Source organism: Manduca sexta, chromosome 26 (assembly GCF_014839805.1).
Source record: "Manduca sexta isolate Smith_Timp_Sample1 chromosome 26, JHU_Msex_v1.0, whole genome shotgun sequence".
Lineage (NCBI taxonomy): Eukaryota > Metazoa > Arthropoda > Insecta > Lepidoptera > Sphingidae > Manduca > Manduca sexta.
In genome coordinates, this window is record NC_051140.1 from 8,573,136 (window position 1) to 8,593,718 (window position 20,583).

At 33.4% G+C, this 20,583-nt stretch overlaps 1 protein-coding gene across 8 annotated transcripts in view; it reads right to left on the reverse strand.

Moving 5' to 3' along the window:
- Positions 1–20,544, reverse strand: part of LOC115445651 — a 26,750-nt gene extending 6,206 nt beyond the window's left edge. For 2 of the 8 annotated variants that reach the window (XM_030172004.2, XM_030172011.2), the window contains exons 1-31: positions 20,417–20,544; positions 20,224–20,352; positions 19,501–19,566; positions 19,286–19,426; positions 19,005–19,118; positions 18,705–18,815; positions 17,994–18,134; positions 17,683–17,844; positions 17,394–17,498; positions 16,934–17,065; positions 16,515–16,760; positions 16,092–16,229; positions 15,290–15,421; positions 15,033–15,116; positions 14,146–14,223; positions 13,861–13,944; positions 13,585–13,722; positions 12,947–13,075; positions 12,688–12,777; positions 11,972–12,046; positions 10,989–11,075; positions 10,403–10,486; positions 10,174–10,254; positions 9,841–9,948; positions 9,552–9,653; positions 3,042–3,959; positions 2,064–2,183; positions 1,218–1,325; positions 1,055–1,120; positions 717–830; positions 56–217 (exon numbers count right to left, since the gene is read on the reverse strand). In XM_030172004.2, the coding sequence (XP_030027864.1) occupies positions 56–217; positions 717–830; positions 1,055–1,120; positions 1,218–1,325; positions 2,064–2,183; positions 3,042–3,959; positions 9,552–9,653; positions 9,841–9,948; positions 10,174–10,254; positions 10,403–10,486; positions 10,989–11,075; positions 11,972–12,046; positions 12,688–12,777; positions 12,947–13,075; positions 13,585–13,722; positions 13,861–13,944; positions 14,146–14,223; positions 15,033–15,116; positions 15,290–15,421; positions 16,092–16,229; positions 16,515–16,760; positions 16,934–17,065; positions 17,394–17,498; positions 17,683–17,844; positions 17,994–18,134; positions 18,705–18,815; positions 19,005–19,118; positions 19,286–19,426; positions 19,501–19,566; positions 20,224–20,352; positions 20,417–20,525 (4,354 nt within the window). In that variant the 5' untranslated portion in view covers positions 20,526–20,544. Of the gene's footprint in view, positions 1–55; positions 218–716; positions 831–1,054; positions 1,121–1,217; positions 1,326–2,063; positions 2,184–3,041; positions 3,960–9,551; positions 9,654–9,840; positions 9,949–10,173; positions 10,255–10,402; positions 10,487–10,988; positions 11,076–11,971; positions 12,047–12,687; positions 12,778–12,946; positions 13,076–13,584; positions 13,723–13,860; positions 13,945–14,145; positions 14,224–15,032; positions 15,117–15,289; positions 15,422–16,091; positions 16,230–16,514; positions 16,761–16,933; positions 17,066–17,393; positions 17,499–17,682; positions 17,845–17,993; positions 18,135–18,704; positions 18,816–19,004; positions 19,214–19,285; positions 19,427–19,500; positions 19,567–20,223; positions 20,353–20,412 lie in introns of those variants that run through there. The other 6 variants (XM_030172005.2, XM_030172008.2, XM_030172007.1 and 3 more) reach the window with 6 other exon arrangements.
- Between the last annotated feature and the right edge of the window lie 39 nt (positions 20,545–20,583).

Here is a 20,583-nt window from a genome sequence, read left to right on the forward strand (position 1 = left end):
ACTACGTAATACTTTAACTTATATCTATCTATACTAATGTTATATTAAACTGTACCGTATTCCCTTCTTTGTAAAGACGCACATGTTTTAATCCAATTAGTAGCATTCAAAGCACTGGACGGCATAGAACTTGGATGGCGATGGGAATTGTTTTCTGTATTGGCATCTCGCTGACCGATCAATCTTGATAAAGATACTATTTTATCGTTTATGGGATCTGAAGAAGAAGACAATTTTTCTCTTAATTTTGACAACATAAATTTATCGTCACTGCACTTGAGTGATTTTATTTTGAATCGAGATGTGTTGAATGGTTTTATTTTCCTAAAGGCTAGTCAGAAACTCCACCCAAAAGCGTAACATTTCTTATACTACTGCGAGTCCCTATTGTCATTCTACTTCTAGTTATAAAGATAGCGTAATGAATTATTTTAACAAGGCCTTATGGAATAACGTTATATTACGGATAATGGTAGGATTAAAAATTCTACCACCAGCAAATAATAAACTATAATATATAATTATAAGTCTAGCAGCCCCACGCCATATACGGGGCGAATCCGTTTTATAAAGTGACGGGCTTTCTAATCGAAGGACAGCTTTGACACCTGTACAGGTAAGACAGTCAAAGATGCTCTTTGCCCTAATCTTAGTAACTTCTAAAGTTAGGTTAGGCTACTAGGGTTAAGGTTAAAAAGGATAAAAATAAAGCAAACCGTGTATATTTGGAATTTGTTTCCTGGACGGCTTCGAACAGATTTGATTGCATGCAGATATTGTAATTTCCTTATTCCTTTGATGTGGCGAGGTCTGCGTTGCGCACGCCAGATCTTTTTAACATGAAGCAAAAATAAATCTTCAGCGGATACGATTTGCATAGGTACTTTATTATTCATTGATTTATTTATATTTGTATTATGTATAATATTAAATAAATTATATTATATTTATAGTTTCAAACGTAACACTTAGAGTTCTCACTCTCTTTCTACTGCTTATATAAGTATTAACGAAAACTAAGCAAAATTATGTTTTAACACTCTCGAGTACTTACTTGATGCTTTTGTACTAGTTCCACAATCATACTTTGGCGCTGCGCATGCGCATCCTCGACATGGTTCTAGGAAGGTAAACATAAGATATAATGTGAAGAGTATTATTTCATGATTATAGAAAGGGGATAATAAACAATATATATATTTCAAAGTAACAAATACCTGTATCCTTAACTTTGTTTATAAAAGACTCAGATGTCTGTGTTGGCACCGCTGTAGCAAATTTTGGGAGTTGACACGGTTTCGGTAATGCAGCTGATGGCGTAGTTCCTGCAGGAGTTTCAAAGGATATTAGACATTGTCTGGATATCGTAAAAATGAAAACTACCCGAACTAAAAAAATATTTAAATAAAGTTTAATGCACAGATAGTCATCCGATATTGTTTACTCTTTTACTTTAAAAGTTTCCATAAATCGATAAATTTAAATGATTGTATATTTGTCATAATAAGATCCCATAACATTTGTATGAAGTATTTTAATCCGCCATAGACTATTTTACTATATTTACAGCCTAAAATTTATGCATTCTGATATCTTGGCAGTGAAAAATATACGATAGAAAGATTATAGCAAAGATTTGTCCCCCTTACAATCCTATGGGGTGCCATTAAGGGCATTTGTAAAGAGTAACGTGAATAAACGGGTGAAAAATTACAGCTCCGCACCCGTAATGTTCCGGGACAATTCTCTGCCCGCAATGTTAAGGAGACGTTTATAGACATGTTTAATAAGATTCTATCTTATAAGTGCTGTCTGGAGATTGTCTTTCTTTTGTGTGGGAAAATAAGAAAACGGACGAAGAAGAGGGGTACTTTGTTTGTCTATGCTTGTAATAAATGTATTTTCAAATATGTTTAAAAATATAATCATATTCAGATTCAGAAGGAACAATACTAAATTATTAAATGAATAAGATTTGTACATATTTAAAACATAATATAAATATTCAAAACATATAATCAATAGAAATAGTGTCGTATCCGAATATGCAAAATTTAACATACCAACTTCGTTGTGGTGTTGTTCAGTTTGCGTTGCCATTTCGTCCACAGTATGGTTCAGTTTGTAGAACAGTTCAGACATAAGTAAATTGTGGTTTACGCAAGGTGGAGGATGATATTCTCCTAAAAATAGTTACGTAATGAATACATAATAATATATTACATAGCTTGATAAGGTGCCTGACTAATATTTTAATGAAAACAAAATAAAGTTATGTTAAAGTTGTTATATATCGAATAAACACATCTATAATATGTATAAAAATGAATCGCTGAAAGTCTTGTTAAGCGCAAATCTCGAGAGCAGCTGAACCGATTTCGTTAGTTCTTTTTTTTATAATTTTCCTTGAAGTACGAGGAGGGTTCTTATGAAGACAAAATTTTAAAAAGTTGTTTGAAAAAGTCTAAAAGCAACAATTTTCTATATTCCCATACAAAAGATTCGAACTTAAAAGTCCATTTGAACTTTAATACCATACCATAAAGTTTAAGTGTTAGTGGAGGGGTTCCGGGAAGGCAAAACAATTGAGTGAAGTTAGTATCGTATAAATATTAATGTCAATATGGCGACTGTTAGGCGGTACGAAGTTCGCCGGGTCAGCTAGTTTAATATAAATGTTGAAAAATTATTTTACAGAGGTTCTAAATTACGACAGTAATTATATTTTTAATTTACACCGATGATCAATATTTTATTTTTTGTTATTCGACATATCAACTGCACCTTAACAATCAAATATTTGAGAGCGATGCTCGCGTTTCCGGGATGTTTACTGTTGTATAGAATGCGTAAATTGTTGACGTACTAATAGCTTAAATTATTTGAATTGTACGAGAAAAATCAAGTGATTCTTTTAAAGAATCATATTTGTTCATAAATTATAGGAGTCGTAGTAAATAGAACGTCGTATGATTTTCTCAATTGCTATTATTTTAATTATTTGATATTGGAAAATATTTTAAAAATATCCTTAATATTACCTTGTATATAATGAGGTGGAGTTTGGCATTGTGTCTGTGATTCAATAAAAGATCTATTATTGGCGGGTATCGTTGTATAATCTATTGATGTAGTTTCTTCTTCAACGTTTTTGGAAGTAGATAATGAATTTTCTTTAAGTAAATGTTTATTGTCGATACTTGTAGTTTGTTCATCATATTCTGGCTGAAACTGATCGCCAAAATCAACAAAATATGTATATGAAATATTATTAGTAATACAAGTACTTTTCTCCATTGATTCTGGAGGAATCTGGTTTTCAACATTATTTAAAATGGATGTTCTTATCGATTTATTTTCTACTAAACGTTTTTTGCTGGGTATTATCGTTGTTCCGTCTTGAACGACAAGGCCAGTGTTCATTTCAAAATTGGTCAATAATTGAGTAGATACAGATTTCTCTTCTACAAATGACTTTTTATTGATATAGTCAGTGGCTTTTTCAATTAGAATTGGGCGAGCTTCTATTTGGACATCAGTGTATGTGGTTGAACGGTTTCTGCCTTCTACTGCTGACTCAACATCTCGACCTGTGGGTGCTTTCAATCTACCATCTGCATCAAAATGAGCATTAGTTGTCATAATTGAATCTTTTATTTCTTTAGCTAAATTATTATTAGCTTCATTCAAGGTTTGATTAATTGATCCGACAAGGGTTTGATTATCTCCTTTCGTGTATGTTCCAGTAGATGATATTTTTTTAATTAAATATCCCGTATTAGTGGGTGATGTAGTTTTTTTAGACATCCTTAAGCAAGTTTCTTCAGTACTTTTAGCAATATCTATTATTACAGATTTATTCCCAACTAAGAAATCATTGTTAAATAAGGTCATAGATTTTATTTCTGGTTTCATAGGTTCTATAGTATCATTCCGTGTAGTAGATATTGGCAAAGCCTCTGAAATTAAACATTATTTGGCATTGGAGAAAATTAGTCAAATTGTATTGTAATTTGTCATTAACTTTATTGAACAGGGTTAAGTCCTCATTTAATCGACACATATTTTGGTATTGTGTTGATTGTTTTAAATAAACAAAGTTTAATCAGACTCTTACTTCCTAAATATGAAAATAAAGTAAAGCATTTCTCTAGTGTTCCGTCACAAAAATGTTTAAAACTTTTGTAACACTTGTTTAAATACGAACGATTACATAAAACTTTGTAGTGTCCGCTTCGGACGTTTTAATACTGTTTTACTAGACTTCGCAATGAGCTTAAAACGAAATGCTCGATTTAAGTAGGTCCCAATTTTTTAAATTACAAGAAGTGCATTTAAATAAACATATTGTAAAACGCTCTTTTTACAGTAAACATTATATTAGCAAAATAATTACAGAATACAATTTTAGACATTCTTTTGACAACGTCCAGCCAGAGAGAATAATAATCGAATAGTCGCCGCGTGACATATCTTCTCTTCTGCCAGCCTGCCCGCGCAGCCGAATACTTCCGGAAACGCCCGATGTCATCGGCTAGGATAGCGGCGCGTAACATCGGCCATCCTGCAAAGTGAATACCAAAGGTATTCACAAACATAAATTCTGAGAAAGCAGAACTGAATCGGATACTTATATTTTTAAACATTTTTACCAGTAAATCACTAACTATTTCTGATCGATTAACTCTTTAATAAACCAATCAAGTCTTGCGTATCCACAATATCTAACAACTTATCCATTTTGCAATTAACTTTCACGTTATATGTGTATATAATTTATTTTTCGTTAGTACCTAAACCCCGTTTCCTTACTTCATTCCCAGCAACCAAAGACCTTCATTCTATTTATCCAAGTTTACATACAGTTAATGCTGAATACTAGTAGCAATCATAGAATGCTGAGAACCAAACTTAAGTTTAAAATAACACCCAGAACAATTAAACCTTTCAAAGCAAAACCTCCAATTAGTAAGACAGCAGCAAATGAAAAGGAATGAGAAGCACAACTAAAGAACTCCATAGAAGTCGCAAAGGAAGTTAACACACAAGATAATAAAACACACAATAAGGACTTATCAGCACACGATTCATACATATAAATAAGCATACGCAACATATACCAACTCAATCAAATCAATTAATCAAATGGTTTACGAGTAACACAGCATAAAGGCAAGAAGCGTTAGAAAAGTCATAACTGAAATTAATAAAATATTTAAAACTAACATGCGGAAGATTGCCATGCTTCCAGATTATAAACACAGAAAAAAATGCATTCAAACGACCAGAGGCATTAAGAAAAAAAAGACGGGAAAATACAGACAGCGAAAAGAGATTAGATCCCCAGCATAAAGGATAAAAACGGCATAATAGAAACCACAATACGAGAGTCTCTATCAAAGCTACTTAATGCATCCAAGAATTATACACATGCAGAAATACTACAGAAACAACAGATCCGACCATTAAAGAACCGGTACCGGAGACAATCTCTGAAACATAAAAGTAGTCAAATAAAACTTCAGGTGCAGAGAACATCAGCAATGAACTTCTCATCGAGAACAGGGACATTATTAACACCTACACTCACATAGTTATTGACTGAGGTCTTAAGAATAAATTAATTTCAAGTCAGTGGACAACAATTACTATTATACGACTACACAAGAAGATTGAAAAGAACAATTTTTTTTTATTACTAGCTCTTCTAACCTAATCGATAACATAAGATGTACAGACTCCAAATTAAGAACGGATACATTAGCAACAGAACTGGGTGCACGACTTTCGAGAAGTGAACTCTACATGCAATAAAAGTAAATTAGGAAACAAGTTACAATGTGTTTGAATTAGTAATAACGAATTAGTTGAAGTCACAAATTAGGGACAGAATTTATTATTCCAAGTTTCTTAATCTGAGGTACTTTACCGCTAAAATACAAATTTCTTGAAGCATATTATTGTGGACTGATACATTCGCCACAAAGGCAAGTGATGACTATAATTGATTCGCCGTGTTGGCAAGTTGAAAGTCACTCTGTTATGGAGACGGTTGCCAGAACGAGAATCAGCAAAATTAAGTTTCATTAACAAAACAGAGTTATCAATGTCAACGTTAACCCATTTTTGTAAAAATAAAAAAAAAAATGATATCTGCCATCTCGCGTCTTTATTCAAGAAAACTGATTTTAAATTGAGCAAGTCTAGATTCGTAGCTTTGTAAACTGTGGCAGTGGTTATTCACGTGTGAAAAATGATACAGAAACTGCTTCTGGGCTCTCATACCAATCTCTGAATATGTTCGATGAATGACGGACTCCAGAGAGCATAGCAACATTCAAGATCAAATCGGACGAAACAACTAAAAATACGACAGAGATCTCGGGATCTTCAAAACTTTCGTTTGTTATAACAGAAAACCAATTGAAAGCGCAGTCTACCCCGTAACTATGAGTCGAATAGTCAGTTAAGCCACGCGTGTCAAGACACTTCCTAAATGGGATATTATTTAAAAATATAAGGAACACTAAGAAGACTATAAATCTTAACAGTTTGAATAAATAACTATAGGTCTACAACTTGATGTCAAATATCTATAAAGTCCTCGCTAAAGTGGTTCTATATCGCAGGCATAACCAAGACACTGGACCAGATTCAACTAAGAGAACCAGCAGACTTAACCGTTACCCCAGTGTTTATAAAAACTGTCACTGGCGATCGAAGCCGATGTGGAGACATGTGATTTACAATTACATTACTCAAGTACAGCGTTAGCTACACGTGTATGTTCCGCTTATATAAACAACCAGCAAAGAGAACATTGCCAACATGGAATAAAAACAACTACAGCAATTTTCATATGCATTACATAATGTTGGCAACTCATCGGAACCAGGATTTGTACATAATTTTCGGTAATGACAATTTTACATTCCGTAAATTGGGCTCCGTAAATAGTATCGATACTGAAGCACACATCCGTCGCTACTTCTACCGAATATGTTTCAACTTTTTTTAATTATTATAACACTACCTGTAATTTCTCGCCATATAATTACATATATACAAAATGACAATAACTGAACTCTAAACATTCATTTTTTAACTATTTGATTAAAACATCAGCTTCTAATGACCCACTAAAATCAGAAGACATCCATCTCTGAAGTATCATCATGATATGAATTCCTTGTGCATGTCTGCTCGATAAAACCACGGTTAAAATATTTCTACAACTCAACAGGTTAACAGAAAATAACTTATCATAAGCAGTATAATAGATGTCAGTCGTAAGGTTTTATTTGATATTTTACTTTTTTGTTCATAATGTTATTACCAACAATAAACCACCACCACCACCATGGTACACTTCAAAATTGCAAGAATACTCAAAGACAAATACAAATGTTTTTGCAATCTCAGATTACCATTCCCACTGTTTATCAAAAAATTGAGCGAAGGTTAACCAACCAAGCTTAGTGTTACAGCTAGTACGGCAACACAATCCAGTATACCATTTCAGAGTCACCATATTGTACCTTATTAGTATACTTAGAGAGCATCAATTGTTCAGAGCCATTGCGTAAGTGCTATGTAAGAATACCAAACATTTCAATTAATAAGCCAGTGCTTTTCAATTTATCCAGAGTCCAAGTACAGACAGAATAGTTTTTTATCATGCTCCAAACCAGATCAGTGAGGGTATCTGGAACAGAAGATATGTATGTTATATTATATTATTATATTACATTTCTAAACAACAACGTTTGCTCTGTCTTATTTTCTTTACTCTGTTTTCCTAAATTGCATTTATACATCAACACAGTTGACTGGATTTTGGAACCTCGTATACCACAAATCACATAATATTGTACTCCTGCCGTATATTGTAGCTTAATCTCTTTATGTCAGACTGTAAGCTTTCCATGTAAGATTAATGAATTCACAGATACTATATATAGTTTATAATTAAATATAAACACTAAACCAGAAACAGAACTAGAAAAACAGAAAAGAAATTAAGTAAAACAGAATTAATGAAGCAGATCAGTAAAATAAAGCAGTCAAATCAGACAGAGTATGTTCTGACGTAGTGTTACCAGGTGTCTCGATGTGCGCGGAATATCCCGGTTATCAGAGTTCTGGAGACGCGTCCCGATTTGCGACTGATTGGAACATTAAATGTCCCGAAAATCAATAAATTTATCAAAAGACATTATTATCAAAAAAATAAACAACACATCACATCACTAGCCCTGTAGGTATAGTTTTATTTTGTTCTGTTGTTTAGAGACGCGACTGTACCGTGATCTACGATTCCGATGTTAAAACAGAAATTGCAATGAAAACCAACATTAGCATGATTTGCAGTATTTTTTTTTTGTGTTTCGACCTTCAATCTGGATCCCGATTTGTTTTACCTGTTGCCCGATTTCAAACAAATAGGACCTAGTAACACTAATCAGAATGCTCATGGCTACAGACAGAATATGATCAGAAGGCTCATGGCCACAGACAGAATATGATCAGAATGCTCATGACTACAGACAGAATATGATCAGAATGCTCATGGTTACAGACAGAATATGACCAGAATGGTCATTGCTACAGACAGAATATGATCAAAATGGTCACGGCTGCAGATAGAATATTATCAAAAGGCTCACGGCCACAGACAGATCAGATTAAATAAAATAAACAGTTACGCACGTTCGCATTGTCAGCCTGAAGTGTTGCGCCACTAATTTGACTTCACATGACTCCAGTCATTCCTGTCTCCAATGATTTAGTTTCTAAGAAAACACCCTCTCCAGTGAGCCAAGCAGCAGGCATAACGAAGTTTTTGTTATGAATGTCGTTAATCGTACTTATGTGCAGACATCAATTCCATATGCATTCCCAACATATTTACTTCAACAGACGTAGACGTTGCCATGGTAACTAAAAATCTGAGAATCTGGTAATTTTAATTTTGGCATTCAATGATTCATCACAGATTTATTCCGATAGTTCTCTTCACATTCGAATTCAATGTAACTTCAAATTATCATTTGTATAATCCCACTTCTGAATGTAAAACGCTCTTTTTACAGTAAACATTATATTAGCAAAATAATTACAGAATACAATTTTAGACATTCTTTTGACAACGTCCAGCCAGAGAGAATAATAATCGAATAGTCGCCGCGTGACATATCTTCTCTTCTGCCAGCCTGCCCGCGCAGCCGAATACTTCCGGAAACGCCCGATGTCATCGGCTAGGATAGCGGCGCGTAACAATATTTTTATAAATCCACATGTCGAGTAAGCAAGTGCCTCATGTGATGATGATCATCTTAGTTACCTAAAGTTATAAGAAATGCTGGGCGAATCATGGGTATGATGAGGGAAATAGACTTTTACAGACTTTCGTATAGGTGTCTGATCCAAGTACCTTAATTGAATTATTGTAACTAGTTTACGTTTAATAATATATTACCCTATACTGGGAAGAAGTAGTAGATCTATAGCTGTACTCTTTAAATTTATAATTTTAAATTTATTTAAATCACCTTTAGTTATGAAGATATCAGCATTCACAGTCCGCTTATAATTTTGGGGATTATGCGAAATAATGTAAGAGCTGCTGTTTAAACGGTCGGCCGCTTTCGTTTCTAAAAATGAAATAAATATTTAGTAATAATTATGTATAAACATGATTCAGTGTTTAAAATGTTATTGCAAAAGTCTTCAAAATAATGAAGGATCGTTGTTTTGTTCGACAGTTTGAAATAATAATATTATGTAAACATTGATCTGACGGGCATGTTTAAAATATAAAATTATAATAATATGTTTTACCATTTTTACAGGGTTTGTAATCTGCTCTATTACACAAACAATTCTGCGGATACGGAGCGGTCAAGCCCTGGCAGGATTCAATTAAGTTTACGTCGTTGCCAGGAACTCCTGCCAATTCATATCAATTATTTTACAAAAATCTAAATCAGGGTTTATATGGAAAAGTTCACTAGATTGCACGAACAAGGATGTAATTGTGTGTTTCAAATCATTTAATTTTTTTAATTAAATTTTTATTAATTTAATTTCTTTAACAATTCCTGCAAAAAAAAAAAACAATGTGTTGTTCGGCTGTGAGTGAGTATGTTATATAGGACTGCCAAACATACAAACCTGCGGTAGTTACATCTTGTTTTGAAACGGTTGCAGAAGTAGTTTTCATCATGGCAGACGATATTGATAAAAGCTTGGGCTCTGAAAATTTATACAAATTCGTACCACGATCGTCTTAAAACTTAACTACGACGTAAACTTTTTATATTGTTAACAAAATATTCTATTAAATGATGTTAAAACTTTATAAATGTTGTTATTTATGTTTTAAGTTTGAATATTATTTTACTTGTATATGTGAAAGTAGTTGTAAGAGGGATCGCTTGAACGGCAAAATGTTTCTTCTGTATGGCATCAACTGATGTGGTTGTACCTTTAAAAGATTATTTTATTATAAAATACTTAATTTATGAATATTATTATTCCACTATGTTAAATACAGAATAACGCGGTACCTTATTTTTCCCCATTTAAAGTTTATGTAAACACGACTTATGGCACACGTTTCCAAGTATTACAAAATATCATATTAAACACTAATTATTTAAGTGTCAAGATTGATAATTGCAAATCAGAGTGAATAGAACTCAGAGCACGGAAAACACTAAGTGTGCTTTCAGCCACGGAACTTATTTGAAGGCGCTCTTAGACTTAGATTTTTACACAAATTAATCGACTTGACTAAAATTCAAAGTACGAAGTTAATTAAGAACACGTAGAAGAATTGAAAGAAGTTGGTTTAATAAAATTATAATTAAAACTTCGTTTCCTTTCACTACTTGAGTGATTCTCAGTTTTTCATATTATGTTATGATATAAAGGCAAACAATTTGAGAATACTACCACGTGGGGGATTTTTTGTACGTAGTTATTACCTGCTACAGTACAATCTCGTCTCCCGATTGGTGGGGTTGTGATAGCTCTTGAAATTCTGATAGGTCGAGTAGGCACTGCTTGTGTTTCTGTGAATCACTTACGGCTTAAATATTTACATATAATAAAATTGTAACAGGCAGATGTCTGTGCATTATAGATATTGAAGAAAAACTAGTATGGGGATCTTTATTAGATCGACAGAAGCCAAAACCACAGATTTTAGAATATTTTGTCTATTTGCATGTTCGTGTACGCATAACGCAAATGTATGGAAATTTAATATAGTTTTGATCGATGTATTGCTTGCGGTTTAGTCTAAAATATAAGCTCCATTTTATCCCAGGAAAATATTAAGGACTTATATGCCGGAAAACGTTTTCACGCGGGCGGAGCTGCGAGCAAATGCTAGTATACAATACTAATGAATAAAAGAGAGTATTGCTCAAAGTAAAAAATATACCAGTATACATATGAAAATATAATTTTTAGTAACTATTGTATTTATAATTCAATTACTACGTTCTTGAATCTCGGCTGTATAGGTTGGTAATTACTTAATATTACCCGCATCGGCACTAAAACTCGGTTTAAAAAGAAAACATTATTCTCACTAGAGCAGAATACTCGTTCAATGTGGAATTGTCTCTCGATTGACCTATTTGGTTTTCGTGTCGGCTCTCTAATATGGCTGTCCGGGACAAGACGTGACTATGTGGAAGCCGAAACTCTTTTTGCAAGCAGACAATCGTAAATTGGGATTATAAATAAGAAAATATCAATGAATATGATTTTCTCGAACGATTACATTGATTTTTGTAGCGCGTAGCGTTATAAAGTATGAAATTAAAGCGTTGCGTAGCATTTAAGTCTGATATACAATACGGGATAATTTCGTAGCACAAATCTTTCAGTTTATTGTAAGGGTAGTTTTACATTTTCATAATTCTAAAAGAGCACATTATTAATACACTATTAAACATACCAATATCATACGACTTCTTGATTTTGTTTTCCGATTCTGTATCTTTATTGTTATCTGCATGAATATGTTTTGTTTCTGTAAGCATTTGTAAATTATGTACAATACCGATGTAGGTAAAATCTAGGTTTGTGATAACTAAGTTTCATTTCACTTGATATCTGTTTGAAAAATATTTACAAAAAGAGCATTAAAATTAATCCCTGATTAGATCAATTGCTTGAAAATTACAGCAAAACACTTTATTTTTTACTTGGCAGACCTTTAATTCACATGGGTGATCTCAAAAAGTCTACGAATGCTTTAAACAATTTAACTAGAATAATTATAGCCTGGCCAAAATAAAAAAAAACTGTGCACTTTTCCTTTTTAGTTTCAAAGTTAACTTTGTCAGTGCTCCAATTCGAGAACATATTTTTTGTTTCTTCTAGAGCCAGTGTCTAAAATCTTATTGCCAATGTGGGAAATCATACAAATACGTGTCATATCGAATGTAGTTCAATATCTCCCAAAGCTTTCTAATTCAATGTTGCTATTTTACTGATTTTGTTGATGAATATTAGTGGTGCTAGCGATCAGGCGAGCTACTTGCAGGTTTCATAATTATGAGATTATTTTTTATTGAACACCTCGATTGCAGTTTTTGTAGTCATTTAGATCCCTCCAAAGATATGTAATTCTTAGGCACGACAGTAAATATTGTCATACATTTAAATTACCTGTATTAGCTGCTGAGGGTGAATGGAACACATGACTTGAGGTAACGGTTGCAACAGAACTGGCAAATCTGTCCCGAAAAGCGTCTGTCTCTGAAATTAAGCAAAGAAACTACCTTTGGAAACCCGTGTCTCGTTGTCAAAGGTAAACATGAAGATTATTTTGGATTTACAAAAGCAATCGACTTTATTAATGTATCTGCCGATTTATAACAAAAAGGAAATTATTTTCAGAAATATAAATAAGACAGATCCAATATACCTTCATTGTGGTAATCTATGTACATTTGAGTTCCCGCATCCATCAAAGCAGGCATTTGTAATTGTATATGATTTGCGGAACTTTGTATGTCATTTTTTATTTGAATAAATATTGGACTTGTACTTGTTGCTGAAAAAAGATATTTTAAGATAGAATATGAATTATGGCTACGTTCAAATATTTGAGAAAATGCGCCTGAGCTTTAGGAAATAAGGTCTATTTAAGTTTAAGGTTTGTCAGGCCTCACTTGTTTGTCAGATCGCGTAATGCGGAGGTATGTGAACGAATATAAACTATAAAAATATACATAGCGCGGGTTAACTGGGATTCGCTGGTGGTACATTTTATATCTGCCCGGATAGCGATCACTGTACACAAGGTGTTAAAAACCGCCATGATGACCTACGTAAGTCTGTCGCGTTCCGAGATCAGTATGTAACATCCGGATTCAAAAGGCCGGCATAAATCTGTCCACTGTCGAGGGTTAATCATCTCTCGTCAGTCGACATTCTATTGGACCCCACTCTACTCACTACCGTGCCAGTATAACAAAAAATCCTAACACCGCATGGTTTATAGAAAAAATACAGCTTAATATTTAATTTTACGCTTTTCTAAAGTTATGTATAGTTTATTACCAATTTTATTGATGATGTTATCAAATGTTTCTTCTTTGTTGCAGTTATTTTTGACTGTGGCAAATTTTTCGGGAGCATAAGAATGTTGCAGCATCATTTCAAAATTGTCCTTGTTTTTCTCTAAGAGAAATTTTTCTTCTGTAATAAACAAAATGTACGTTAGCACAATAACAGTTTACGCTAAGATACTAGATAATTGTAATTTCTCTTCTTTATTTGTGTGATTTGATAATTATTTATGATTTATTGTAAAATTAAATGAGTTGTAAAACTTACTTGAATTGTGTAGGAACGGAAACATGGATGGACCAGAATTTATTCTTGACTTTTTACTCATAGATTTACTCGTATTTGGTAAATCTAAAATATATTATAATTGTTTAAAGTGGTTAACTATACCTATTCATTTATTGATGAAGAAATTATTGTTAACCACGTTGGAGAAGTAGAGAATTAACATCCAGTAAATTTATAAGTGAATTATAATAGAAACAAGAAGAATCATAAACAAATTGGAAATATTGAATAAATAAAAAAAGAATGCAACAAATGAACACTTACCGTAGTATTTATTAGACTCAAATTTGATCAAAGCGGAGATCGCTGCAGATTTTTGCTCCCTCAAAACTGTACCAGTGCCTAAAAGCAAAAATGTGTCACTGTTACGTGAAGGAAATAGTTTCCGCGATTTATGAGGGTGAGTACTTAAACTGGCCGATCCACAGACGTATGCGCGGGTCCAATGTTAAGTCTGCGAAATGTATTAACATAATAGTTTTGTAAGAGGATGGAAAGACCACTTTACGGCGGGGATACTTGGAGACCAGCTGGATATAATGAAAATATAGGTTATGACATTTCAACAATATGAAACTGTAGTCAAAAATTATGAAAATAATGTTGAAATTGATTATTATTAATAGAATTTTCATAGCACATTCAATAAAGTTCCAAAACATCGACAGCTAAACAAGCAGATATCACGCCTTTGTTCCCGAAGGGGTATACAGAGTGTGCAACCATGGCACCCTACTTTTCAACGAGTGTTCCGTCCCATGATAGGATGGTCTGTAAACCCATTGCAATATCCAACATAAATTTCAGACTCTGAGCTGACGCTGAGGAGATAAACTCAAAGCCAAAATATAATATGATCTTTTTAGGCAAGAATAACAATCATGAACATAAATAGCTGTCAATCGGCTATGTCTGTGGGATTCTTGAGATGCAATTAGATATCCATATTGTTATTAAATAAAAAAAACGCCTTATTATTCCTTGCATTATTACAAGAATATCTTATTACTAATCGGTGTATATTTTGTTGTTAAACTTAAATTAATTGTTAGTTTTGTTATATTTTTCTTTAATGCAAGTAATCACTTATTGGATAAAGGCCTCCTCCAACCATTATTAATTATGAGCCAATAATAAATACCAAAACATACCTGTCTCCCTGAAGACGAGTAGGGTTGTTTGTACTTTAGCGTCTTCCCATATTATCGCACGTTGTAGGTAATGCATCATGCGAACTGGTGGAGTTGTTAGGATTTTAATGGAGATTAACTCTTGTATTAACTACTATCTTAAAAACTTTAACGGAGTTTATTGAACTGTTAATACAGTGATATAAATGTAATGATTTTAAGCATACAATTAATAGAATATTGAAGTTTTTTTTTAAAATGTTTTTTAAATATCTTACCTTTTTTCAACTTCGACGGCGATTTTGACCACAGAGCCCAGCGTTCTGCTGTTTTCTTCCATACGTGATTCCATCTTTTTCGACATATTCTTACCCAAAGTTGTTTCCGAAACGAATCCAACCGTTTCGTAACTAAGGAAAGGAAAAATAAATATCGTCACAACCTGAATATTGTATGTACGAGATCAGAATTAAAACAAAAAACCAATTTCCTATATGGTAGACAATTTAACTTATTGAACTTGACTAGTGATTCACTTTGCCCATGTAGCAAGACGGCAGTCAGACAACCTGGATAAATTGAATGTAGTAGGTAGAGTAGACGGTAAAAAACCTAGAATCCGATCACCTATTCGATGTTTGACGGCAATAAAATGAAATCCCAGTCCCCCGGATGCTCTGTGGCAGGCACAAGACAGGCTGGAGTGGAAGCAGCTCGTCAGCACCACCAAGACTTATCAAAGTGGGCACGACCTTCAGTCATGAAGAAAACGACATAGAAAAAGTGATTCACAACTACGATTACGCGAAGGATATTAAATATCAAAAGTTTTTTTTAAGTAAACAACTTGTAGTCGGAATATACGTTTGACGAGAAATCATTACTTCATGTGTATGTATTAACCCGTGAGGTAGCTGAATGTTTGCCGGCAAACATTGACAGCTACGCGTGTGACGGAAAAATAACCTTATTATGTAGTATATATGTAGTATATAAGGTTATAATCCCGTGACACACGCAAATGTCATGTAGCTGTCTTGGCTCGCCGGCGATTCACGAGAGACCAAGAGTTAAACTCACATCTGTACCGGATGCTGGGATACGTTCTAAATCGTCGGCATTTCTTACAACGTTCTTTTTTGCTGCATCTTGTTTTAAACTTTTGTCGGAGCAGTTGTTTCTTCCAGCAATTCGAGTTGTGATAATGTTGACGAGAATCTAAAATCGTAATATTCTGTTTTTAGTTTCTTCCTAATTTAACTTTAAGCTGTTAAGTACATGTTCATCTTATTGATTGTGATATAATTGAATCATGAAGCAAATGTTACTATTCACATCTCTATCTTTATAATTTTAATAGCAGCCAAAATTTTAAATGACTAAGCATTACATGGGAGTGCGCTATGATCCTTAAACACAAGACCGTACGTACCTATTACCTATCTACCTATAAGTATTTTTTAAAAGAATAACATACATTGCTTAAATAATTTAATACATTACTATTTTCATCATGTTCCCGAGAATTACGATGCAAGTATTTCAAAGCGGTTTCCTTATCATTTGATGGCGTCTTCAGTAAGTTTTCACTTCGACGAGACTTGCATTGCGGAGTCCAATCGTCGGCACTGTGTACCTCAAGTATACTGCAGTCATCTATCCGTTCTAGAGTACATTGGCTGGACAGTTCCTCTATCAGTTCAGTATCAGTTGCCAGAATACTGCTTACGGTTTTTGACGAATCACAACCTTAGAGAGAATAGGTAGTATATTTAGAATATTATGAAACTTTTTCATAGATTTCGTTTTAATTATACCCTTCGACCTATAAATAAATGTCAAGTGTATATGAACGATACGTAAAATAAAAAATAGTTTTCTACTGGTGTATGATATTATTGTCGTAAAGATTATCGAGTCACCTTCGAAATTAATTGTCTTTTGCAGTATCTCTGATGGACATTCGATATAAGATATATTTTCTTTGCGACATTCTCTATCTTGGTCATTAAGTTCTTTTACTTTTAGAATATATTCCTCATGTTCGAACAGTTCTGAAAATAATGCCAATTAATTACCGACGTTTACGAGCAGCAAGATGATTGTTAATGACCGATTTATCCAAACCCTCAACGTCAAAATAAAAGTGAAATTATGTATGTTACTAATATAATACTTAAGACTGCGTCTAAATTTTTAACACAAATAAAAAAATAAAGTTGAAGAGTCTGTTTGTTCTTTTTTACTTACTGGTCCAAGTATGAACATTGTTTTACAAAACGCAGCTATATATAAGAGTGTTTTTTTCAGAAACGGATATAATGTGTGTGGACCCAGGAGCAAAAGCTAGACTCTTTATGCTATCTAACAATGAATACTTACGATACGTACTATCTTTAGACAACCTGAATTGTTTGGTCCCGAACTCTGTATTTATTTCATTAATCTTACTGCTGTCGGCCAAACATTCTTCCTTTTTTACTATTCCTTGTATAGAAGGTGAAACAAAATGTATGAAAAATGGACCTTAAGCTATAACCTTAAGCCATGCCAATCATGTTCTACGATGCATAGCTTTTATATTATAGTGGCTATTGAGTAATTAAATATTTTGATCGACATTTAAAGATAGAACAAAAACTGTTATGATGATAAATTTTAAATTTATTACCTTCTTTTTCGATATCATTAGAATCATTGGAAAATTTTACGCTCGTCTTTTTGGTAACATTTATCTCATTATTCTCATGCGTACTTTTAACAGATGGAGCAGTTTGTTTCGAGTTGATAATAATAGCACGGCGCAGGTTTTCGGGGCTCGATGAGCGATATCCTAAAACAACCAATATGAAAGCAACGAGTTTATTAAAAATAAATTATGAGATCTTGTCGGCATCTCGCAGTGTTATGTTTGATTAAATTGTTTTATATTTTGAGTTAATATTTGGGTGAATTACTTTTATTCAACAAAAGGTTAAATACCCGATTCATTGTCCACTCCTAAACATTCAACATCCGAGGTGATCCATTCTTTGACGCTTTCGTTTGTGGTTTTGTAGATTTGTTGGATTAAATTAATTCGATCTACCACGAGTGTTGAATCATCATAGCTTGTATCAATTTCTGAAAGAAAATATTGTTTTTATCACCAAAGAAACGAAATAGTAAACTATATACGCTGAGTTATTTATTAGCTTATTAAATATATTGAAATATAAATTGACGCCAAGATCTTCTAATGCGGATTTGTAGATATTATAATAATTTTGACTCTAGGTTACTTACATTTTCTAAAAATCAGCCTTGTTTTATATGCTGTAGCCGAAGAAGGCTGTGCCACTGTTGGGCACGGCCTTCTTCGACTACTGAGAGGGATTAGGTCTCAGTCCACCACGCTGGCCTAAAACGGAATGCGGTTTGGTAGACTTTACACGCCCTCAAAATTTCTATAGAGAATTTCTCAGGTATGAGGATTCCTCACGATGTTTACTTTCACCGTTAAAGCAAGCGATAATTTACAATGAATAGACACATAACTTAAGAAAAGACAGAAAAAAAAAACGAGGTTGTGCCCCTGAAATTTTAGCCTGTGGACACTAGTTTCGGCAGTTCGTTCCATACCCAACTAGGCTATCCGCTTAATCTCTTTATGAATAATGTTATATTCAATCTCTTTATTAATTGTATACTTACCGACATCACAGAGGGGTGACTCTCTGTGATCGCTATCAATGGAGTGCCTTAATTGTATTGCTGGATTAAATTCAAAGGAATTTAAGGGCGTGTTCAATGACATGAACCAGTCTGAAAATGTAATTATCTATACAAATATCCAAATCGATTTAATATAATATTCAAATATTCTTCACAAAAGCTTTTGAGTTAAGTTCATACACAACATAAGTGATATCATGTTCTGTATAACTATAGCTAGCTACGATATAGATTCTATGGTTAATGCTGATTACAAACCTAGTTGTAGAATTTATTTACCGTGAAAACGATCAGTCTCTATCAAACTGTCCGGTCTATATATCTGTCCTAACGTCGGTATAGGTTTCGCTGACACTACAGATGTTGCCTGAGTCCGATCTTCGGGACATAAATCTGTAGTAATATATGATGTTATTGTTAATTTTGTTTCGAAAATTGCTGCTCACGTTTCATACGAATAATAAATCTGCGGTAAGCCCTTGCCATTGCTGCGAGAAAAACGTTTGAGTATATTGAAAGTTTTATAAATACGTAATTGGATGAAATAAATTGGACATTACCGGCATTGATTAGCATTTGAATTCTTTGTATATTCTTAGCTTCGAAAAGATGTTCAGATTGTTTTTTCAAGCTTGCGTTATCTGTTATTGATTCTTCATTTATATCCTTGCGTCGAGGAATACCGCTCGGTTTCTGCTTGTCTGTAAAAAGCATTTTTTTTCTATTTCGATGTACTATTTTAAATACATAATAATGTCAAAGATTATGTACTCACGTGGTTCATTACTTTTTGGTTTTTGTATTCGGTTCGACCGTTTATTGGTACCGATAATAATGTCACCTAAAAGGGATTTTAATTATTACACGGTTATGGGAAATAAATAATTGTCCACAAAAACTGAAATAATAATATCAGCCCTGTATTATATACTTGCCCACTGCTGAGCACGGGCCTTCTACTACTGAGAGAAATTAGGCCTTAGTCCACCACGCTGGCCTAGTGCGGATTGATAGACTTCACACACCTTCGAAATTCTTATAGAAAACTTCTCAGATGTGCAGGTTTCCTCACGATGTTTTCCTTCACCGTTAAAGCGAACGATAAATTCACAAAGAATATACACATGATTTTAGAAAAGTCAGAGGTGTGTGCCCTTGGGATTTGAATTTGCGGACTTTCGTCTTGGCAGTCCGTTCCACACCCAGCTAGGCTATCGCCGCTTAAAAAAACTGAAAAGCATATTAAATCCAAACATTTCTTTATGCGCTCAGAGTCGATTATCGCCTTTAATGTGTGTGAAAAACGATAAAATGAGTCAAGCGACCGAAGCAAGCTCTCCGCTGTATTGGACGTCGAGTGTTACTATGTAGATTGAATTGATTGTTTTTTTTTCTTTTCTCCAATTATTGCTTATAATGATACTATAGTTTAATATACGCTAACTTATTAGCGTATATTAAACTATAGTGATCAAAGTAAATTTAAAAAATATAATACCTGCATTATCTTTTCCGTTTTGTTTGCAAAGATTCTTGTTAGTTCTGTAGAAGGAAGAATTTCTTACAAACCTTGGTAGCTTACTTGTGCATTTTTTCTTATTTTGTTCGATAATATTTTTGTTTTTCACTGAAAGAACACCTTCGTTATTTCTAAACATGATTTGTAAATAATCGAGAAATAGCAGACTTACCGTAGGTGGTCATTAACTTATCACCAGATTTGGCAAACATTGGCTTATGCAGTCCATGAGCCTGCAATTTGGTTGATTCAACAACTTGTTTTGAATTTTCAATTTCCATGTTCGGTTTTATTTATAAAATGTTAGATCAAATACCGAAATAAACTTTAGAGTCCAAA